This window comes from Leptosomus discolor, chromosome 6, assembly GCF_034619465.1.
Source record: "Leptosomus discolor isolate bLepDis1 chromosome 6, bLepDis1.hap2, whole genome shotgun sequence".
NCBI classification, from domain to species: domain Eukaryota; kingdom Metazoa; phylum Chordata; class Aves; order Leptosomiformes; family Leptosomidae; genus Leptosomus; species Leptosomus discolor.
Genome location: NC_141396.1, coordinates 37,219,500 through 37,238,130, shown reverse-complemented (window position 1 = coordinate 37,238,130; position 18,631 = coordinate 37,219,500). Strand labels below are relative to the sequence as shown.

Sequence of the window (18,631 nt, the reverse complement as noted above, 5' to 3'; positions counted from 1 at the left end):
CCACACGGCCGGCTGGCTGCCGGGCATGCGAACCCGTGGCCAGGTAGCAGGCGCTGGCAAGCCCCACATGTGTAAATTTGCACACACGATAGATGCTGGGGACCTGCACTGGGGTCCTGAACGGCAGCTTTGGCTCACAAAATCTCCACTGTGTCTTGCTTGGGATGTGGGTTTGGTGCAACTCAAGAGTGGCTCCCACCGTCACCCTGATTTCATCAGCACTGGGAGGAGGAAGAGGAGGAGGAGGGCTGTGGCGGAGGGGTCTTTTCTGCTGTGGGTGGATGTTGAGTCTCCCAGTAGGTTTTGCTTCCTGCATCGAGCAGCTGCACCATCATTTGGGGTTTTTTTCTCTTTGGAAAAAGCCCTCAGGAGCATTTTACGCCCCACGTGGGACTGGTAGCAGCAGCAGCATTTTCCGGCCCGCCGTTGTTCCTAGTAACCCTCTGGGTTTCATTTTCATGACTGAGAGCCACCACCGCTGCCATGCCATGGGCCCACGCCGGGGCCCTACGGCAGAGCTTGCACCCTCCCCCAAGGTACATCTTTCCAGCAGGTGAGAGCCACAACGCCCTGTGGATCAGGATGAGGAGCTGCTCTCGCACCCGGGGGGGGAGGGCCTCACTGCCAGCAGCAGGTTTTTGGCCAGCAGGGAGCAGGCAGCTGTCAGCGTAGCGGGGATTGGGTTTCAGGGCTAGCAGGGGTGGCCGGCAGAGGCATGGGAAGGGGACCCATCAGGAAGAAGGGGGAGCAGCCGATGGGGGATTGGGGCAGCTGCTCCTTGGGGGTGGGATAGGAGGAGTAGGGAGGAGCTCCCCCCTTTTTTTACTGCTCTTGTCAAGACCTTGTTAGTCATCCTTTGTGGGAAGGGTCAGCCTCTGACCCCTGCCCACTCCCGCCTGCCCACAGAGAGCCACCACCACTGTGCTGACCCTCCTTCTCCCCACAGGCAGGGCTGGTGGGGCAGAGGATGCTAGGTGGCTAGCCCAGGACACCTCCCCGGCAGGCGGGAGGGACGTGTGTGTGTCCCCCATGGAGATCCGACACGCTTTGCCCCAGGATTTCTGGGAGCTGCCGTACTGCTTGAAGATGAGGAGCAAATACGCCATCCTGCTGGTCTTTGTCGTCGGCCTCGTCATCATTGAGAAGGAGAACAACTTCATCTCCAGGTAGGGAGTGGGTACTTAAGCCACCCCATCCTTTTATCCCTTTCTCTCCCCCACTTCGCAAGCTCCTGTGCAGCAGGAGCCCCCCGAAACCCCACGCCGGGATGCAGAGTTGGTCCCACTCTCCTCCAGGCTGGGCTGGGTCTCCCCGCAGGGTGTCAGACAAGCTGAAGCAGTCACCGCAGGTGCTGGCGGAGGCCAACGGCACGGACACCAGCCCGGTGCTGGCCGAGAATGGCTCACTGGCCTCGCTGCAAGAACTGGACGCCGCCTTCTCCCAGCTGAGGTCCCACCTGCACAACATCACGCTGCAGCTGGCAGGCAACAGGGACCCCAGGCCACGGCGGCACGTCCTGCTGATGGCCACTACCCGCACCGGCTCCTCCTTCGTGGGGGAGTTTTTCAACCAGCAAGGCAGCATCTTCTACCTCTTTGAGCCCCTCTGGCACATCGAGAGGATGGTGACCTTCGAGCCAGGAGGAGCCAATGCAGTGGGCTCAGCCCTGGTCTACCGGGATGTCCTCAAGCAGCTCCTCCTCTGTGACCTCTACATCTTGGAGAGCTTCATCTCGCCAGCTCCCGAGGACCACCTGACGCCCTTCATGTTTCGCCGGGGCTCAAGCCGCTCACTTTGCGAGGAGCCTGTCTGCACACCCAGCACCAAGAAGGTCTTCGAGAAGTACCACTGCAAGAACCGCCGCTGTGGCCCCCTCAACATCACCCTGGCCGCTGAGGCATGCCAGCACAAGCAGCATGTGGCCCTGAAGACCGTGCGCATCCGGCAGCTGGAGTTCCTGCAGCCACTGGTGGAGGACCCTCGGCTGGATGTACGCATCATCCAGCTAGTGCGAGACCCCCGGGCTGTCCTGGCCTCCCGCATGGTGGCCTTCTCTGGAAAGTATGAGACCTGGAAGAAGTGGGCATCCGAAGGAGAGGGAGAGGCTCCCCTCCACGAGGAGGAGGTGCAGCGGCTGCGGGGCAATTGCGAGAGCATCCGTCTGTCGGCCGAGCTGGGGCTGCGGCGGCCGGGCTGGCTGCGGGGTCGCTACATGCTGGTACGTTACGAGGATGTGGCCCAGGCGCCCTTGCAGAAGGCAGAGGAAATGTACCGCTTCGCCGGGCTCCCCCTCACCCCCCAGGTGAAGGAGTGGATCGGCAAAAACACGCAGGCACCCCACGACGGCAGCGGTGTCTACTCCACCCGCAAAAACTCCTCTGAGCAGTTCGAGAAGTGGCGATTCAGCATCCCCTTCAAGCTGGCGCAGGTGGTGCAGGATGCCTGCGCCCCAGCCATGCGCCTCTTTGGCTACAAGCTGGCCAGCAGCCCCGCTGCGCTGGCTAACCGCTCCTTCAGCCTGCTGGAGGAAGCACAGCCCTCCTGGGTCACGTAACGGCCTGGGAGGACTGCAGCAGTGGGGAACGAGGGGCTGCGGCCGTGCTCCCAGGCAGCCCAGAGGAGACCCAGAGGTCCCTGCTCCCGGAGGTGCTCCTTGCTGCTGCTGGGTGGAAATCGGCAGCCTCAGGAGCCGAAGCATCCTGGTAGAGCCGACCCCGGCGTCCTGCAGAGCCTGAATTAGACAGTTTCCCCAGGAAGGGGGAAATTGCAAGAGTGATGGGCAGTGGGGAAAAGCAGGGGTTTTGGCACCGGGGCCACCTCCCCAGCTCAGGGGCTGCACCAAGGAAGAGGAGGGTGAAGGTGAGCAGAGGGTGATAGGACAAATCACCTCCACATTGCCACCCTCCCCGAGCTAGGACAAGGCAAGGACAAGACCCCTGTGGTGCCAGCAGGGACCCGGACCCCAGAGGCCTTACTGGTTTAGTGCCTTCATACACCAGCAGACTGGGAACTGCCCCAGAGGCATGTCAAGGCAGAAGTTGCCCGTGGAGCCCTGGCCAGTGCTTGGGCTGCGATGAAACAAGTTGGCTTTGTGGTTTAGTGCTCTTCAAAGTTGGCTTGGGGGTTTGGGGTTTGGTGTTTTTTAATTTCCTTCTTTTTCCTGTGTATTTGCATACCAGGATCACCAGGTGAATTTATTTATTTATTTTGTGAAAAAGAGGGGGAGGCGGGTCAAGGAGCCAAGCCCAAAAATCAGAGCAACACAACATACCACAAGGAAACAGAGAGACACCCAGAGCTAAGGTGGCAGAGGTCAGATTTTGACCGGAGACCACCACGTGCCCTGCCACACAATCCTGGGTGAGCCCCTGGGGACCAAGGGTCTATAACCACCCCCAGAGGAGCATAGCCAGTGCCAGGGCTGCACCCATCCAGCAGGGGAGCAACTGCCAACCTTGTCACCTACTGGAAGATGGTCGGACTTATTTAATCAAAAATACAACAGCGCGGAGCCCAAAGAATCTGTCTCCTTGGTATCTGCACATGTCCCCTGCCTGGGGGGAGCCCCAGAAATACTTGCCAGAAGCACCAGTGGGTGACGTGATACCTGGCAGAGGCACGAGGAGTTTCAGGGTGTTTGCCATGTGCAGATGTTCACCCAGCAATAGCCTGGCGCTAAGCTGCCTCCTCCAATTCATGTTAATGAAATAAAATGCCTATTTTTAGCCTGCTTTGCTGTGCATCCTTTTACTCCCCATGTATTTTGGGTTACAGCAGCCACTTGAGGGAGAAGCCAGGCATTTTGGTGGAGGGTAGTAGTTGTCTCCGCCTAAGAGTTGCTGGGGAGCCCCGAGGCGTCTCCGCTGTTACCCCGGACACAGCCAGCAGCCCCACGTCTCCACTCCCCAGCCAGAGCTGTTGGCCAAAAGCAAAAATAAATAAGTAAAATCAGACAGCAGCTGGCCACAGCTGGGCTGCGTTTCTGCCGGCGGAGGGCAGCCAGGAGGAACGCCAGGGCTCCAGGGATGAGCCACGACTAGGGCGAGCTCACAAAAGCCGCGCTTTTGACCCAAGAGGGAGAACAGAGGTGGCATTGAGGAGCACGGGGCCGGCCGGTGGGGAGCAGCCATGCTGGAGCCCTGGGCAGCCACCCGCCCACCCACCCGCGCCAGCTGGGGAGGTTTTCTGAGCACAGCCGCCTCGCTCGGCGGGGAGAATCTGGCCTCAAGGTGTGAATTCAGGGTGCTCGACACCAGCCGGCTGGGGAGAGGGTGCAAAAGTGAGGTTTTCTCTGCATTGAGCAGCGTGGGCGATACCCTCATCGCTTGCAGGCGATGGAGAGGCTTCAACCCCCTCCCTGTCTTGCACACAGCTCTCGGCATCCATCGCAAGCGTCCCTGGGTTTGCTGAGTGAATCGGGTTTTGTTTGGAGGCTTCCCGCTGGGAAAGCGGCGGGGTCGCCGAGGTCGGCTGGATACCTCGCAGCTGCGCACTGGGAAAAGCCCGCGGAGCTTGGCCAGCACAAGGGGGAACGTGGCCGGACCCAGACAAACGCCTCTCCTGTGCTTCTGCAAAAGTACCCGTTAGATTGGCTTTTGCAAAGCAAATACAGTTTAGATTAATTGTTGCTTTGCAAAACAGCACGAGGGTTAAATAGCTGCTCAGCTGCCAGAGCCGGGAAGAGGATGTCAGAAGGGCGCCCGGTGTTCCCTGCCCCTTCCCATTGCACTGTGCGTGGAGGAGCCTGGGGGCTCAGACAAAGCAAGGGCTAGAGGGGAAGGACAGACAAATAAAGGGAAATACAAAGCAAGCGGCGAGGGCAGGGGGAGCTGGGCTGAGCTGAGTGCAGAGGGGATGGCAACAACTGCCTGTTCTCACTTCCACTGCTTGCACAGCCTCAGCCCCGGCTGGCTCCAGCCTCTCATTTCCAGCTAAGCACAAGCATTTCTTCCTGGACACCCTCCAACTTCCCATCAAAAATGTTACAGGACATAAAGAAAACATGCCCCCAACCCATGAAGATTTCTGCAGGGGCTAATTGCTCCCATTAAACCCACGTAGCTGTGACTCCCGCATGGTGCCAGACGCATTGGGAAGCCAAGAGGGACATGCAGCCCCTTTTGAGACCAAAACAGCCAAATTCACCCTACACCAACTGGGGGGAGGTTTGTCCCCTCAGGAAGGGCATCTCCCGCTCACCCTGCCACTGCCAGGACTTGCCCCGGTTCTTCTGTATAGGAGGAATTTGGGAATATAGCATGGATTTGGGAGAAAAAGCATGCATTGGAAAAGCCCCAGCACGAGGCAATGCCTTAGAGCAAGGCTGTACCTGCGTTCAGATGGGCCAGGCCAGAAGCCTATGGCAGGGGCCAAACAGGTGCAGCCTCACCCTTCCTCCATCCACACCAATGCCAAAAAAAAGCCCCACCCTCTTTTCAGAAATAAAACAGCTCCTGAACAGATCAGGTTTGCCTTAAAACAAGCAAACAAATAAAAAAAACCTCCCACTCACCCCTTACTTCCCCAGCCCAAGGCTGCTCCTGCCCCTTCTATAACCTGACCTGTGCAGGTCAGTGCCTGCAGCTGTGCAGGCTCAGCCTGCCACAGCTGTATTTCGAGGGAAATTCAAGCGCACTGGGAGATGCTTATTGTTACCAGAGAGACATTTTCTGCAAGTAACCCAGCGTAGCGAGGGGACACAAGTCCTGCGGGACAGGGCCACCAGCTGAAGCCAGCTTCTCCTCCTTGGGGTTGTTGCAGGTGCCAGGAGATGATGTAGCACCAGTGAGAGCTTTAGTAAATGATGTATGCACTGCTCCCCTCTGCATGGGATCTCTCTGGTTAATGCTTCCCTCCACCAGTCTAATCCAGGTTTGACTTTGGACCACAGATACACTGTGCCTCTTCTCTGCCTCCCTCTCAGAGATGCTCAGGGCTCACTGGGACCATGCTGGTGTGGCTGGGCTTGCCATGGAGGTCAGTTCTTGCTCGAGTCAGAAGATGCTGGTGCCCACCAAGTAAGAGAGTGGTAGAGGCAGATGGGTTTCTGAAGCAACACCTTAGACACCGTGCTGTTTAATGCATGGCCGAGGTGGCAAACTGCTATTAGAAGCTGGCACAGTGGCTGTCTGCTGGGCCATGAAGCCAAGCCACCAGGCTGGCCCACAGAAGTGCATTAAAAGGCCTTTTTCCAGCTTGGCATGAGGTTTGTCCCAAACATCAGATGTCGCGTCTGCTCTGCAAGCTGTCCTGACCCCCCGTCCCCTTCCTCTCACTTGCTCCAGCTCCATTTAATGGGATCGAACGAGCTAATCCCCCGTGTCCCCTCTCAGCACTATCGGATGGGATTTCTGCACTGGGGCTGGAGAGAAACCCGTCGCCCAAGCAGTCATGTGCCCTCACCCAGCCCCACTGGCTTCTGCTGGAGGCCAGATCCACCCTTGCCCTTCACTCCATTGCAGGGCTCACTGCAGTTCCTGCAGGGAGCTGGTGCATGGCTATGGCTTCACCACCCGAACCCCAGGTCAGTGAGGGGAACCCCAGGCCAGCGAGGGACCGGGGGCTGCAGCATACATAGACGTTTCAGCATTAAACGACAGCCTTGTTTTCTGTTGTGTTTTTTTAAGAGACTGCATGCCTGACCAGACCGCATTTCTTGGTCTGCATCCCATATTTATCTTGTAATTACACCTTCAGACAAAGGCTGCCTGTCTGCAAGACTGATTTTTTTAAGGACACAGTTTTATTATACGCTGTGCTTTCACTGTAATGAAATCCTGGGTCGGGGAGGAAAAACTCCCCAAGATTTGGGGGGTGAAATCTGTTCTTTCTTGAAACCCACCCCAAGAGCGAAGGAGCTTGCCCAAGCCCTCTCCCTTCCTTTATCAAGGAAAACCCAACTGCTGACATCCTTTCTGCTTCTCTACCACCCCATGAGGATTAATGCCACAAAACTCCTCTCTATGTTGTTCCGTAAGAGAAAGGTGCCACCTCACTGCTGAGACACGGGCTCCTCTGCTGCAGGAGCAGAGCCTTGCCAGAGCTGCCTTTGCAATCCTTAGAGCCAGCGGCTGAGCTGGATAAAGCTGCTTAAGTTCCTCTTTGCACCTGCCCGGACCACAGCACAAAAAGGGAGGAATTCCCACAAAACGCATTTCTGTGAAATTCCTAGTGGTCGCCATGCGCACGGCTCTGATGGAGTAGGGAAGATTTGCACTGTACGAAAACCAAAGGCAGTTGCTGGAGCTATTTGAGCAGGGGTTTGCTGCAAGGTGAAGGCGATCCCTGGCTCTGCCCACGCTCACCCCGTGCCGGAGGCTGCCGCAAGCCTGGCTGTGCTTCAGTTCCCTGAAACCTGAACTGGTGTGAGCCTCTCAAGAGCCCTGTAGGTGCCTGATGATAAGTGAGATGAACCCTGCCGCCGGAGCACGCTGAGCCTGGCAAACTCATCCCATGTGTGAGAATTTCACCGTGGCCAGTTGCATTGTACAGGGGAAGAGGAGCTGGGGAGCACCTCAGCACAGAGCCTGCTTCAGTCCCAGGAGCAAGGAGAACAACAGTGTTGTGGCATGCCCCCAGGACAGAGCAGACCCCTGCTACCAGCTCCCTATGGCTCTTCTTTTGGATACAAATATCAGCTGAACTGCAGAAACCATTGCATCTCACCTTTGGGGTTTTCCTGAATCCCTTTTGCGGCTGGGATCAGCGATCACTTTATGGGCTGGCATGTACAGAGGTGCTACCTGTAAATACACAAGACTGGCTGGTCCAGCCCAACCAAAATAAGGTGACTTTGGTGCTGTGGTTTACGGGAAGTGGCCAGCACCTGGTCTTCTCAAGCTGATGTCACTGAAAAACTGGAAATTAAAAACGAGGTTTATTGGGGAGAGAATAAATAAAATCGGTCCTTGTTGATTTTTGCTAAAAATGAATTTTATTTATAAGCTATAAAATAACTTGTGTTGATGTTTAAAAGCAGACAGGAACAGGTCTGAATTGGTTTTTCCAGGCAATTCTTTGCCCTGGACTGACCCGATTCCACCCTGGCTGTGGCAGAGATCCCCAAGGCACATGGGGGCGACTGGATCCCCTGTGCAAAATGGGGAACCCCAGGGCAGGTGCCAAAGATGGGTGACATGGTTTGTCTAGCAGAGAGCAACCCCTCACCTCACCCCTGGAAGTCACAAAAATACCCTTTCCCTGAAGTGCGGGCTTGAGTCACACAGCTGGAGGGCTGCAGCGATGTTGCTGGACGATGTGCAGGCAACGTCTGCGGGCAGCAGGAATGTGGTGCATGAGGCTGCTGATACAGAAGAGGATGAGCACGCTCGCCCTCGGCTTTTGCAGAGATAGCTGCTAGCCAGACGCGCAGTCACAGGCTCTCCTTGGGAGCGATTACCCTGCAGCAAGTTTGATGACATTTATTGTTAAGTTCTGAATCACCTGTTTGTTTTGTGTTTGGGAGGGACGTTTTTCCCTCTCACACTCTAGCCAGGAAGAGCTGTGGGTGGGACAGCGGTGGTTTTACAGGACCCCTCCAGCAGCTCAGACTTGGCCAGGAGGAATGAGGTCTTCAGGCTGGCCTAGGAGGGAGAGCAACTGTCCGGAGGAAAGTGAAGGGAGGGATGTTAATGCTCTTCCAGCCCGTCAAGGGCTACTGCAAAGTTAAAAGAGGCTAACTCATGGTGGGCAGAACAAGGAGGCACAGGCTTACAGTGCAGGGGGGTTCAGGCAAGCGCAGAGCAGGGGCACTTGCGGCATCCTAAGGTCTTCCCACGCAGCACTGTTGTACCCACCCTTTGATTTATCATACTCAGAGGGATGTCTGTTAGCTCTGGCCGATCTTGGATTAAACCTGAGGGGACGACACAGAGAAGGGCATATACCCACGCTGCCTGCATGGCATCTCAGAGCTGCAGAGGTGGGGCAGGAGCATCCCACGGAGCCCCTTTGCTTTGCCTGTTCCTTCCTCCTCTGCCATGTCGCAGGGAGCGTATGATCCACAGGGCAGGTGTGATAAAAAGCCCAGAGACCCTGGAAGAAGCCAGGGCAGGCTGTACAGATCACCAGCAGAAGACAAATCCCTCTCTGAAGCTGACCAGCTCTTACTGCAGCCATCTGCAGCCGGCTGGAGAAATATCATCAAAACAACAGATTTGCCAATGCTGAGCACACACCTGCACACAGAAGGCTCCCTCCGACCACGGTTTTGAGCATTCGGAGTTTCTTCCTGTTTGCCTGGAGTTGGACGCGACGTTTTCACAACGGCTCCTTTTACCTGCCCTGTTTGCTTTGGGTACTTTTTTTGCCTCTGACTTTGTCTTCCTTGTTGATGCATCTCCAACTCACTGGTCCAGAAGTTCTTTATCCTTTTTTTGAAAGGTGACACTGATCTTCTGGTGTACAAACAGATTCACCTAATGATAACCCTCATTGCCTGCAAGTGATGCGGTGGAGGGCTGTTCTCTCCAGTGACCTTGGCTCGATTTCAAGGCAAGCAGAGGACAACCAAACCCTCCACTGGCAATGCCTGGGAACGCAAGATGAAGACACATGCCTTGTGAGCAGTTAGGGCAGGAACAGGATCTTTTTCTCTGTGGCAGATCTAGTGCAAACATGCCTGAAGCTGGAAAACACCACGTGATAGGGGAAAATAGGGGAGTACTCTTAGATTTCTCCCAGCAGTGGGTATGTGCTGTAAAACATACGCAAATTCCTGGCATAAAAAGCTAAAAACCACCTCTGTAAAAGCCAGAGCTGGGCACGAAGGTGCAGGGGAAGGGGGAGAAGGTAGTAGCACATTGGAAGTGCCGATTCATCCTCAGCCTCCCCATCTTCTAGGACTGGGCCTTTGATCCAGCTTTGCTTCAGCAGGATGAAATGCCAGGAGAGTTATGCAGGTAAGGACAACCCTGCCAGGAAGGGGATAGGTTCACACACACCGGGTGCGAAGCAAGCCTGTCCACGTAATTTGAGGGAAGAGCTTAAATCAGGTTTTGATTGCTGAGTTCATCCCTTTAGAAATGGAGGTGGGTTTGTTTTTTTCCAATTTTTGCATTGAATTATCCTTCCCAAAGCCAGCCTGTTGCCAGGCTATTCCAGCAGTCTCCTCACAGATCAGTGCCCATTGCGGGTACCAGAGGAGAGGACAGGGAGCTGACCTGGAGCACTATTACCCTGGGGATACTTCCCAGCCTCTGGACATTCGTAGCTCCCAGATTTCCTGGCCAGAATGGGTGCCTCTGTGTTTAGCAACTCTGGAGGATTTATCTTCCCTGGATTAATCAAAATGGGTTTTCCCCCATTGAAAATTTTAGCATCTTCCAGCCGAGTCCTGTGTAACAAAAAGCACAAACCTGCCCTCGGCTTACTTCAGCGGAGGCCACGGGCTTTCCAGACAAGGACCTTCCTCCACTCCTGGCTTTATTGTCGGCTGTTCCATCCCTCCTTTATTCAGCATTGTCTAGCACCATACACTGGACTTGGACACCTGTGTCCCATGTCCCCACGGCCAAGCTGGCTGCACCCTCTGGTGGCAACCCCGAGTCCAGGCACCGCTTTTCCTGGAAAAGATGCGAATTCCTTCACCATCTCCCACCCATGAGGTTGGAGGGGGGGACTTTTGCTCGGGACCCTGCTGGGAGGGGGCTTCAGCACCCGGCCGGCATTTGCTGAATGAGGAGCAGAGGGAGCCTTCAAACCATCACGGGAAGGGGAGCTCGGGGGCAGCTCTGCCAGCTCACAATGCTGCAGTGTGCACAGCAGCTATATTTATCCACATGGCCAGCAGCTATATTTATCTGGAATGCCACAGGAGCTGAAAGTCTTCGGGGTAATTTCCGTGCTGTGAAAGAACACGATCTGGATGTCCTTTTTGCCATAAACCACCTCCTCTGCTCTCCGTGCTCCCCTTCTCCAGGGGCCTTAGCCACCCTCTCGGCCCTTTCCTGCTCCTCCTTACATGCCACCATCACGATGCTGGACTCACCTTCCCACCGCTCCCCTCGCACAGCCTTCTCTGGGCAGCCTTTCCCGCTGCCACACGGAGCAGGTACCCCTTCATTTCTCTCTCCAAGGGAGCCATTTCTCTTGGTGAAGGGAGCAGGCCGTCCTCTGGCTGCGTTATTCACCCAGCCTTCAGTCTCAGCCGGCTTGTGGGTTTCGCAACAAGCCCCTCCAAGCCACAGCCGCTGGAGGGCTGCAAAACGTGAAGTCCTCCAGCAAGGGCAGGAGCAGGGCAGCCCTTTGCTGCCAGCCCCCGGATACTCCCCGAAAGAGGGCATTGAAAGAACACGCATTTAACCAGTACGCATAGCTGACAAAGGACAAGCTGAGGCGGACAGGCAAAGCCCGATGTTCGTGAACTTTCCAAAACGAAACAAAACGAAACCGTCTCCTTTATTTTTTTTTTTTTCTAAAAAAAGATGAGCTCACGACTTTGTAATGCTGGGGTTTGGCAGGACCGACAGCACACCCCCAGCGCTAGCGGAGCCTCTCGCCTCGCACAGCATCCTCACCCGCTGCCAGGCTGCAGCTGCACCGCCGAGCTGGCCGGCTCAGCCGGGGCGGTTTCCCCGGTCTCTGGGTGTTTGCCTACCCGCCCCCTAAAACACAGCCCTCGGTTCCTAAGATCCTTACGGTCCCCTTTTTGCGTGGAATATGTCTATGAGGCGACACAAGGAAGGTGAAAGGAGAAACATTCTGTGCTGGGGGCTCTGATGCTCGCCTGGGCGGGAAGCGCTGCCCTGCTGCCCCCCGCCCGCGAGAGCCGAGGCCTGCGGGCTGGGCCCAGCCGCGCAAGAGTCCAGCTCCTCCCGGCAGCTTTACGGCCGCGGCAGCTCCTCCGTGACTCCACCCGCCGCAGGCAGGGGCGGAGAGCGGCCGGTGGAAGGCCGGCCCCCCGCGTCGGGCTGGCGCCGCTGCCGGAGCGGTCGGGGAAACGCCTCAGGATGGGATCGCGGGTGTCCGTGGACGGCTCCGTGCGGGTGGTGGTGGTCGGAGGCGGCTTCGGAGGCACGGCGGCAGCCAGCCTCCTCAAGTCCTGGGCCGTCCCCTTCGTGCTGGTGGACGTGAGAGATGCTTTCCATCACAACGTCGCTGCCCTCCGCGCCGCCGTGGAGAGCGGTAAGGGCTGAACTGATTTCCACGGCCTTCCCCCTGCGTAGGTCCCGGCGGGTCAGCCCTCGTACCCCCGCCAGCGACCGCAGCAGCTCAGAGGTACTCTGGGACGAACGAGGAGCAGGGGTACTGAGAGTGCTTCTTCCGCCCCAGTGATGGTGGAAGACGCGTGGAAAACAAATACTTGGCTCTAGGATGACCCACAGACTGGCTGCGTTAAGCTTAGTTGTATGTCCACTGGGAAAACTGAGCAAAAACTACTTGGATGGTCTTTTTTTTTTTAAATTTTATTTCAAGAGTTTAGAAGGTGACTAAGCTAAAACCAGCAGCAGCCAGAAAGGGTGAATGAATGTCTTTCTGTATCTGGTACTTAAAATGTCAAGCAGCTAGGCAGTGAGGCCCTGGATGACAAAATTCTGTCAGCCAGCTGCTCAGGCTTGTCTCACTTGGGAGACTGGGCTAACCCCATTACTCCCATCACTGGGGATTTAGGGGTAAAATCTCATGTTCAAGGCTGGGAACAGGCATCAAAAGGATGTCAAAAGCTTGGTCTGAGAGGCAGGTAACATGACAAAAAGCCTCTGATGTCCTGCCTGAAATGCCCTGGACCACAGTGGAGCACTTGCTGGCAAACCAGTACAGGAGATTCTGTATGGGGAGCAAAGACAAAGCAATCTAGCAGAGAGTGTCACCTGGCTTCCATAGAGCTGATCTCGTCACCAAAGGCAAGGCAAAGGTCCTGAAGCTAAGTGCTGGGCAGAGATAACGCCCAGCAGAGGCACAGCCTGTGGTCCCAGGTGCATACAACTGAGCAAGGGTGGCATGAGGGAAGGAAAGAAGGGGTTGTTAGCCTCCCCAGAAGGAGATCTCTTCCCTGTTGTCTCCTTTTACCACAGGATTTGCCAAGAAGACTTTCATCTCCTACTCTGCCACCTTTGGGGACAGCTTCCGACAAGGCAAGGTTGTTGGCATAGACCCTGGGAGGCAACAAGTCCTGCTCAGTGATGGTGAGGTGAGTGATGCAATAACGTGCAATGAGTAACTCAGCTGCTTTATGGGATCACATGCTAACATGAAGAGTTGGCCTGCAGCAGGGCGTGCTGTCAGTCTCCTTCTTAGGGTTTTTTTTTCAGCTGTGTCATGGCTGTGAGAATGCAGTTCTCCAAATCTAGGCTACGTTGGCTTTGACTGGTGATGTCTGGTTGGAGAAGTGGCTTGGAATTTAGATTTCAGCCTGCTGTACATGCTCAGAGTCCTCTGGCAGGGGAAGAGCAAGATGAACTGTCCACAGAGCACACACAGAAAGTGTGCCACTGGGCAGGAAGAAGAGTGCAACTCTCATCTGTGCATGTGCAGGACAGCATCATGCTCTGGGAAAAACAAACTGAACCTTTGCCCTCAAGTTGGACAAGAGCTGGGAGTGCTGTTCAGTTGTGGCAAACACCCCCCTATCTCCTACAGTGCAGGTCAGCTGAGCACACAAACCCTGACCTATCCAATACCCCCGGGCTCCGAGTTCACACGCACAACAGGGTTCCTGTTCTGATATAACCCTCAACTTGGCTGAAATGCCTGACCCCAAACAAGCCACAATCCAAGCCCTCTGGGAAGTCACCGATTGCTTCCCTCTAGGTTTCTGCCACCTGTGGGCAGATACACAAACCCTTACGCTTAATACTGGCCCTGTAACACTAGGAGGTAGAGGGGAATGAAACCAATGACTTACTTCTATAGAGGGCTGCCCCAGAGAAAAGCAGGCCCCCAGCTATCTCCTCTAAAACCAAGAGGCAATACAGGGAAAGACTAGCATTAAATCATCTCGAAGAGCTTGACAACAGAGACCATCTTTCCCCGCATACACTGAATGGCACCATCCATTGTAGCCAAGCTAAGTGGCCTAAAGCTGTGTTGGGATGTGGGTGTGCAGTAAATACCACACCCCATCTAGTGCTCAGATGAGCTTTTATTCTTGGAGCTGGATTTAGAGCTCAACAATTAACCCTGGAGCTCAGATCCTTATCTAACTGCAGGAAGAAACAAGGGCATTTAGAGCTCAACAATTAACCCTGGAGCTCAAACCCTTATCTAACTGGGGAAAGAAACAAGGACAACAGCTCTGATAACTCTTTTCAGCCACAATACTGCATCTATGTTCAGAAGAGGGTGAAGGAGAGCCAGCTATGATGGTAGCTTCAGTGTTTGGCATAAATATCAGGTTATTTCCTGTAATTTTAGGGTAATTTTTTCAAAGCTGTCATCTCATCTGAGGAATGGTGCTTCTCTCAGACCCTGAGGAAGGCAGTTACTTGGTGTCACTCGGACCAGGTCTCTTCCTAAAGTCACTTTGTGACAGTGGCAAGTACTTTCCTAGTTATCAGTGGGGGCTGGAGGAGATGGAATGAGTGAATAGTACCTAGGAGGCAACAAATGTGTTCTCAGCTCTGTTTTTAAGAGGTCTAACATCCTCTTCCACCTTCTGTCCTCCCAGGAGCTTCACTACTCCCATCTCATTCTTGCAACAGGCAGTGATGGGCCATTCCCTGGGAAGTTCAACAAAGTTATTAACATGGAAAGCGCCATCCAGACCTATGAAGACATGGTTAAGGAGGTGAGGAATCAACCTGTTTCCTAGGAAGTGTTGCTTGCCTTTATTCAGATTCCCTGTCCCAGACACCACTATGGCTATCTGAAGCCATCTGTGTCTAACAAGAGAACATAATGCCTGCAGGGACAGGCCAGGACAAGGAGCATGGGCTAGCTTGTCTAGTGTCCTGCGTGCCCTGGCTGTCTGCATAAAAGGAAACCTGAAACGCTCAACAATGTTACAGTGTACACAGGAAGAGTGCCTGGGGTTCTCATTTTTTGTTTCCTCTTAACAAAGCAGCTGGTGTATTGCTGTTGGGCCAGTGCTGTATCTCAGCAAAGTCTGTTCATGGAGTGGCTGAAGGTATCTGACTTCCTGCATGTAACAGTTCTCTTATAACACAAGTTTCTTCTTTTCTTGAAGATTGAGAAATCTGAGCACATCGTGGTAGTGGGAGGCGGTGCTGCTGGAGTAGAGATGGCTGCAGAGATCAAAACAGAGTACCCAGCCAAAGAGGTAGCAGCATATTAGTTACAATTAACTTCATCTTTGTTTCTGAGACTGTTCTTCTGTTATGGTCCTGCTGCAGATCACTGCAAATCAGGAGTTGCCATGCAATGGCAGCCTTTGTCCCCACTGCCTCCCCTTCCGAGAGTGCTCTTCCGAGCAATTATGGGCACTAAGTGCCTTTCACTGGCTCACTCTCCTCGGGCATTGAGCGGGGTGGAAGAAAGCTAGCTATAGCTGCTCCTGCCCAGCACACGGCAAGTCCTGTCCCCTTGCTGTGTCCCCCTGTTCACTGTTTTGTCCCCAACAGGTCACCCTCATTCACTCAAAAATTGCGCTAGCTGATGCAGAGCTGCTAGATAGCGTCCGTCAGGAGGTGAAAGAGATTCTCCTCAGAAAAGGAGTGCACCTTCTATTAAGTACGTACTTAACGATGCCTCTGAAGATCTAGACTCTGAAGCTTTATACGCTGTTCTTCCTTTAGCCGAAGCATCTCTTTCCGTCATCCTCTTTCTGACTTTTTTGACTAAGCATGGCTCCCTTGAATTCCTGTTTCTCTAGATACACCTGGGCTAGCTGGAAACAGCAGCCTCATAAAGATTTGTGAGCCAGGGCTCTCTGTCACAACAGGTGAAAGGGTCAGCAATGTGGAAAACCTCACAACAAACCGGTTCCAGAAAGACATGGTAGTAAGGACAGAAAAGGGCACCGAGGTGGTTGCTGACATGGTGATCCTGTGCACAGGGATAAAGATTAACTCTTCAGCATATGCCGCTGCATTTGGTAAGTGAAAAAAAAAAACCACTGGGTGGGGAAAAGAACCATAGTTCTTCAATGTCTTGTACTTGAGTACTGTGAGGTTAGGAATCAACCCTATACAACCTGCAGTGGTTATTCCATGATACAGCAAATGCTCTAACAACATGTTAAACACTTAACTGTGAAATGTGACCTTCTGAAACCTACAGACCATAGATCAAGTGGCCAACAGTCTTCTCCAGCTCCTTCTGCTAATACCTCCAAGGAACCTTAGTGTCCTAGTTCGGCATGAGGCAAATGGCACATAGTTGATGGTCACTCCTGTTGTCAAGGCCAGGAGTTCATCCTAGATAGAAGCTTGCCAATTTCTGTGCAAAAGCAGGCTCAGCACATTCAGCCTTCTTGCTGAACTATCAATGTCACAGGCCATTCAGCCGACCAGTAATTGATACTCCTTCAGTCTAAGTCCTCTTACAGCTCAATTTCAGTTATGGCACTACAACCATGGAGCAACATGACCACTACACAGCCTCCTTCTCAGGCTTTGTACACTAGCTCTTAATGTTTCTTATGTTTCTACTGAAATTTCAAAGGATTATTCATTGCACGAGACTGCAATAATTAACCACAGCAAGGCAAAAAGAAACATCTCTTCCCTAACACGTAGAAAAGAGGGTGAAAAACAAACTCGCTTTGTGTCAATGACATGTTTGATAACATCTGTCTTGGGCCACAACAAGCAACACAAAGCTTCTTCTGAAAACTTACTGTTTGGAAAACAGGAGACAAAATGGCAAGTAACAGTGCTTTGAAAGTTAACAAGCACCTCCAGCTGGAAGGCTATGAGAACATCTACGCCATTGGGGACTGTGCAGATCTGAAAGAGCCAAAGATGGCCTACCACGCTGGACTCCATGCCAACATCGTGGTGACAAATATCATCAACAGCCTGACACACAAGCCTCTTAAAACCTACAAACCAGGTAAGAGGTAGTCTAGCACCTGGCCTTAGCTGTTGGGCTGCTTTTCTGCAGTTTTAACACATACACATCAGATCTTGCATGGGACACTGATTAGAGGTGAAGGAACTCACAGTTGGGGTTGACTAAGCTTATAGCTCTGGCTTCGCCTTAGTTCTTGCCAAAGACACTGTAGATATTAATTACTTGTGTTAGTCTATGGATGCAACGTGTCCTTTCCTCACCAATGCCTTCCTGATAAATCTGCTGGTGGGTGTCTGCTACTCAAACATTTCCTTTTTAAATTGCTTACTGTGCAAATGAATCCTAGGAACAAGGAGATGGCTTGCCTTTCTCCCCTTAAACTATACAACTAACTGAACAATCTAGTCTCAAAAAAATAGCTAGGTCACATTAATAAGCAACTGATGTAAATATTTACCATAAATATGTTGAAAGCTGTTCCACGTGGATGGAGGATATCTGGACAGCAGTTTGGTTTTTAAAGGCTGCCTTGTCTATTTACATTTCTTTCTACTTAAATTTTGTCTACCTCTTCGACTTCCTCCTGGGAGGAGAGAATCATTCTACACCACACATGCAGACAGCCCAATCCTTCAGCAATCCCATCACTGAAAGAGGTAGAGCAGATAGTAGAAAGAAGAGAGTTGTGAGTAGTTCTCCTTGGGCCTGCTGCTTTCCTTGTCAGGTAGCACATGGGTCCTCTGCTTAGCAGTATGTGTGGGTACAAGGGGGGTGGAGGTAGGAAGGGAGGGTTTGGACTAAGTGCAACACCTACATGTAGTAGGGTCTGATACTGAGGCTTTGAAACCGCTTGACTTAAACCTCTGCGTCTTCTTTCCAGGGTCACTAACATTCCTGCTTTCAATGGGCCGGAATGATGGCGTAGGCCAGGTGAGCGGTTACTATGTGGGACGCCTCTTGGTGACCATTGCTAAGAGCCGGGACCTGTTTGTCTCCAAGACCTGGAAGACGATGGGACAGACAATGCCCTCTTAAGAGGGGATCAGTAACAAACCAGTAAGGAACACAGGAACTGAAAGAGGGTGAGGGTGCACTTTTATTGCTTGGACAGACTGACAGTGTCTCCTGCAGCACCTCCTAAAGCCACCTGTCAGTGTGCTGTGTTAAAGGGGTGTCCTGCCTTGCTATGAAGGGGAAGGAGTCACTTTCCAAATTAAATGCACAGAAGTTCTGATGATAAAAAACAGGGAATGTATGTTTCTTTTACTTCCTTGTTGAGATAGCTATGAGCAAGAAACTTGGCTTACCTTGATTTGTAACAATAAACACTGTGGTTTTCAAAATATCTGTGGTTTGTTTGTTATGTTGTTTTCCCCTGGCTTTTATCTACTTTTGCTCTTCTAGAAAGTACCTACCTCTTACAGATCTGGAATCTGCTCTGCAGCATGCGGGAAGAACGGCTCGCAGCACTGCCTGGGGAAAGCCTGCCTAAAGCCTTGAAGAGGCTAATCCTGGAACGCAACAGAATATAATGCAGCTTTGTGTCAACATCCCCACAGCAGCTTTAATTATGTCATTTAGAGCACTATACTTCAGCCAGAAGAACTGGTTAGTTGTGGGATACAGTAAGCACTTGATTACAGGTGTTGCTGCTGCCTTTTTTTTTTCAAGGTGAGAAATTCCGAGGGCAAAAGTAGGGTTTATAACAATAACCACACTT

At 53.1% G+C, this 18,631-nt stretch overlaps 2 protein-coding genes across 2 annotated transcripts; both read left to right on the top strand.

The window, feature by feature from the left end:
* The first annotated feature begins 927 nt into the window (after positions 1 to 927).
* CHST3 (carbohydrate sulfotransferase 3) lies at positions 928 to 2,554 on the top strand. Its single transcript, XM_009952441.2, has 2 exons — positions 928 to 1,166; positions 1,318 to 2,554. The coding sequence occupies exons 1-2, from the start codon at positions 1,030 to 1,032 to the stop codon at positions 2,552 to 2,554; spliced, it is 1,374 nt and encodes a 457-aa protein (XP_009950743.2). The 5' UTR covers positions 928 to 1,029.
* A 9,394-nt stretch (positions 2,555 to 11,948) lies between these two features.
* On the top strand, positions 11,949 to 18,008 carry AIFM2 (AIF family member 2, ferroptosis suppressor). The gene is made up of 8 exons (XM_086467054.1): positions 11,949 to 12,123; positions 13,014 to 13,129; positions 14,606 to 14,725; positions 15,125 to 15,217; positions 15,519 to 15,627; positions 15,839 to 15,991; positions 16,750 to 16,950; positions 17,792 to 18,008. The coding sequence occupies exons 1-8, from the start codon at positions 11,949 to 11,951 to the stop codon at positions 17,944 to 17,946; spliced, it is 1,122 nt and encodes a 373-aa protein (XP_086323180.1). The 3' UTR covers positions 17,947 to 18,008.
* The last annotated feature ends 623 nt before the right edge of the window (positions 18,009 to 18,631 follow it).

Excerpts from the sequence above, each read along its gene's own strand:
- AIFM2 (XM_086467054.1), top strand. The coding sequence starts at position 11,949 with ATGGGATCGCGGGTGTCCGTGGACGGCTCCGTGCGGGTGGTGGTGGTC. Across the intron at positions 15,218-15,518 it reads CAGAGTACCCAGCCAAAGAG|GTCACCCTCATTCACTCAAA; the intron begins GTAGCAGCATAT and ends TGTCCCCAACAG. Across the intron at positions 15,992-16,749 it reads AGCATATGCCGCTGCATTTG|GAGACAAAATGGCAAGTAAC; the intron begins GTAAGTGAAAAA and ends TTTGGAAAACAG.
- CHST3 (XM_009952441.2), top strand. The coding sequence starts at position 1,030 with ATGGAGATCCGACACGCTTTGCCCCAGGATTTCTGGGAGCTGCCGTAC. Across the intron at positions 1,167-1,317 it reads GAGAACAACTTCATCTCCAG|GGTGTCAGACAAGCTGAAGC; the intron begins GTAGGGAGTGGG and ends GTCTCCCCGCAG.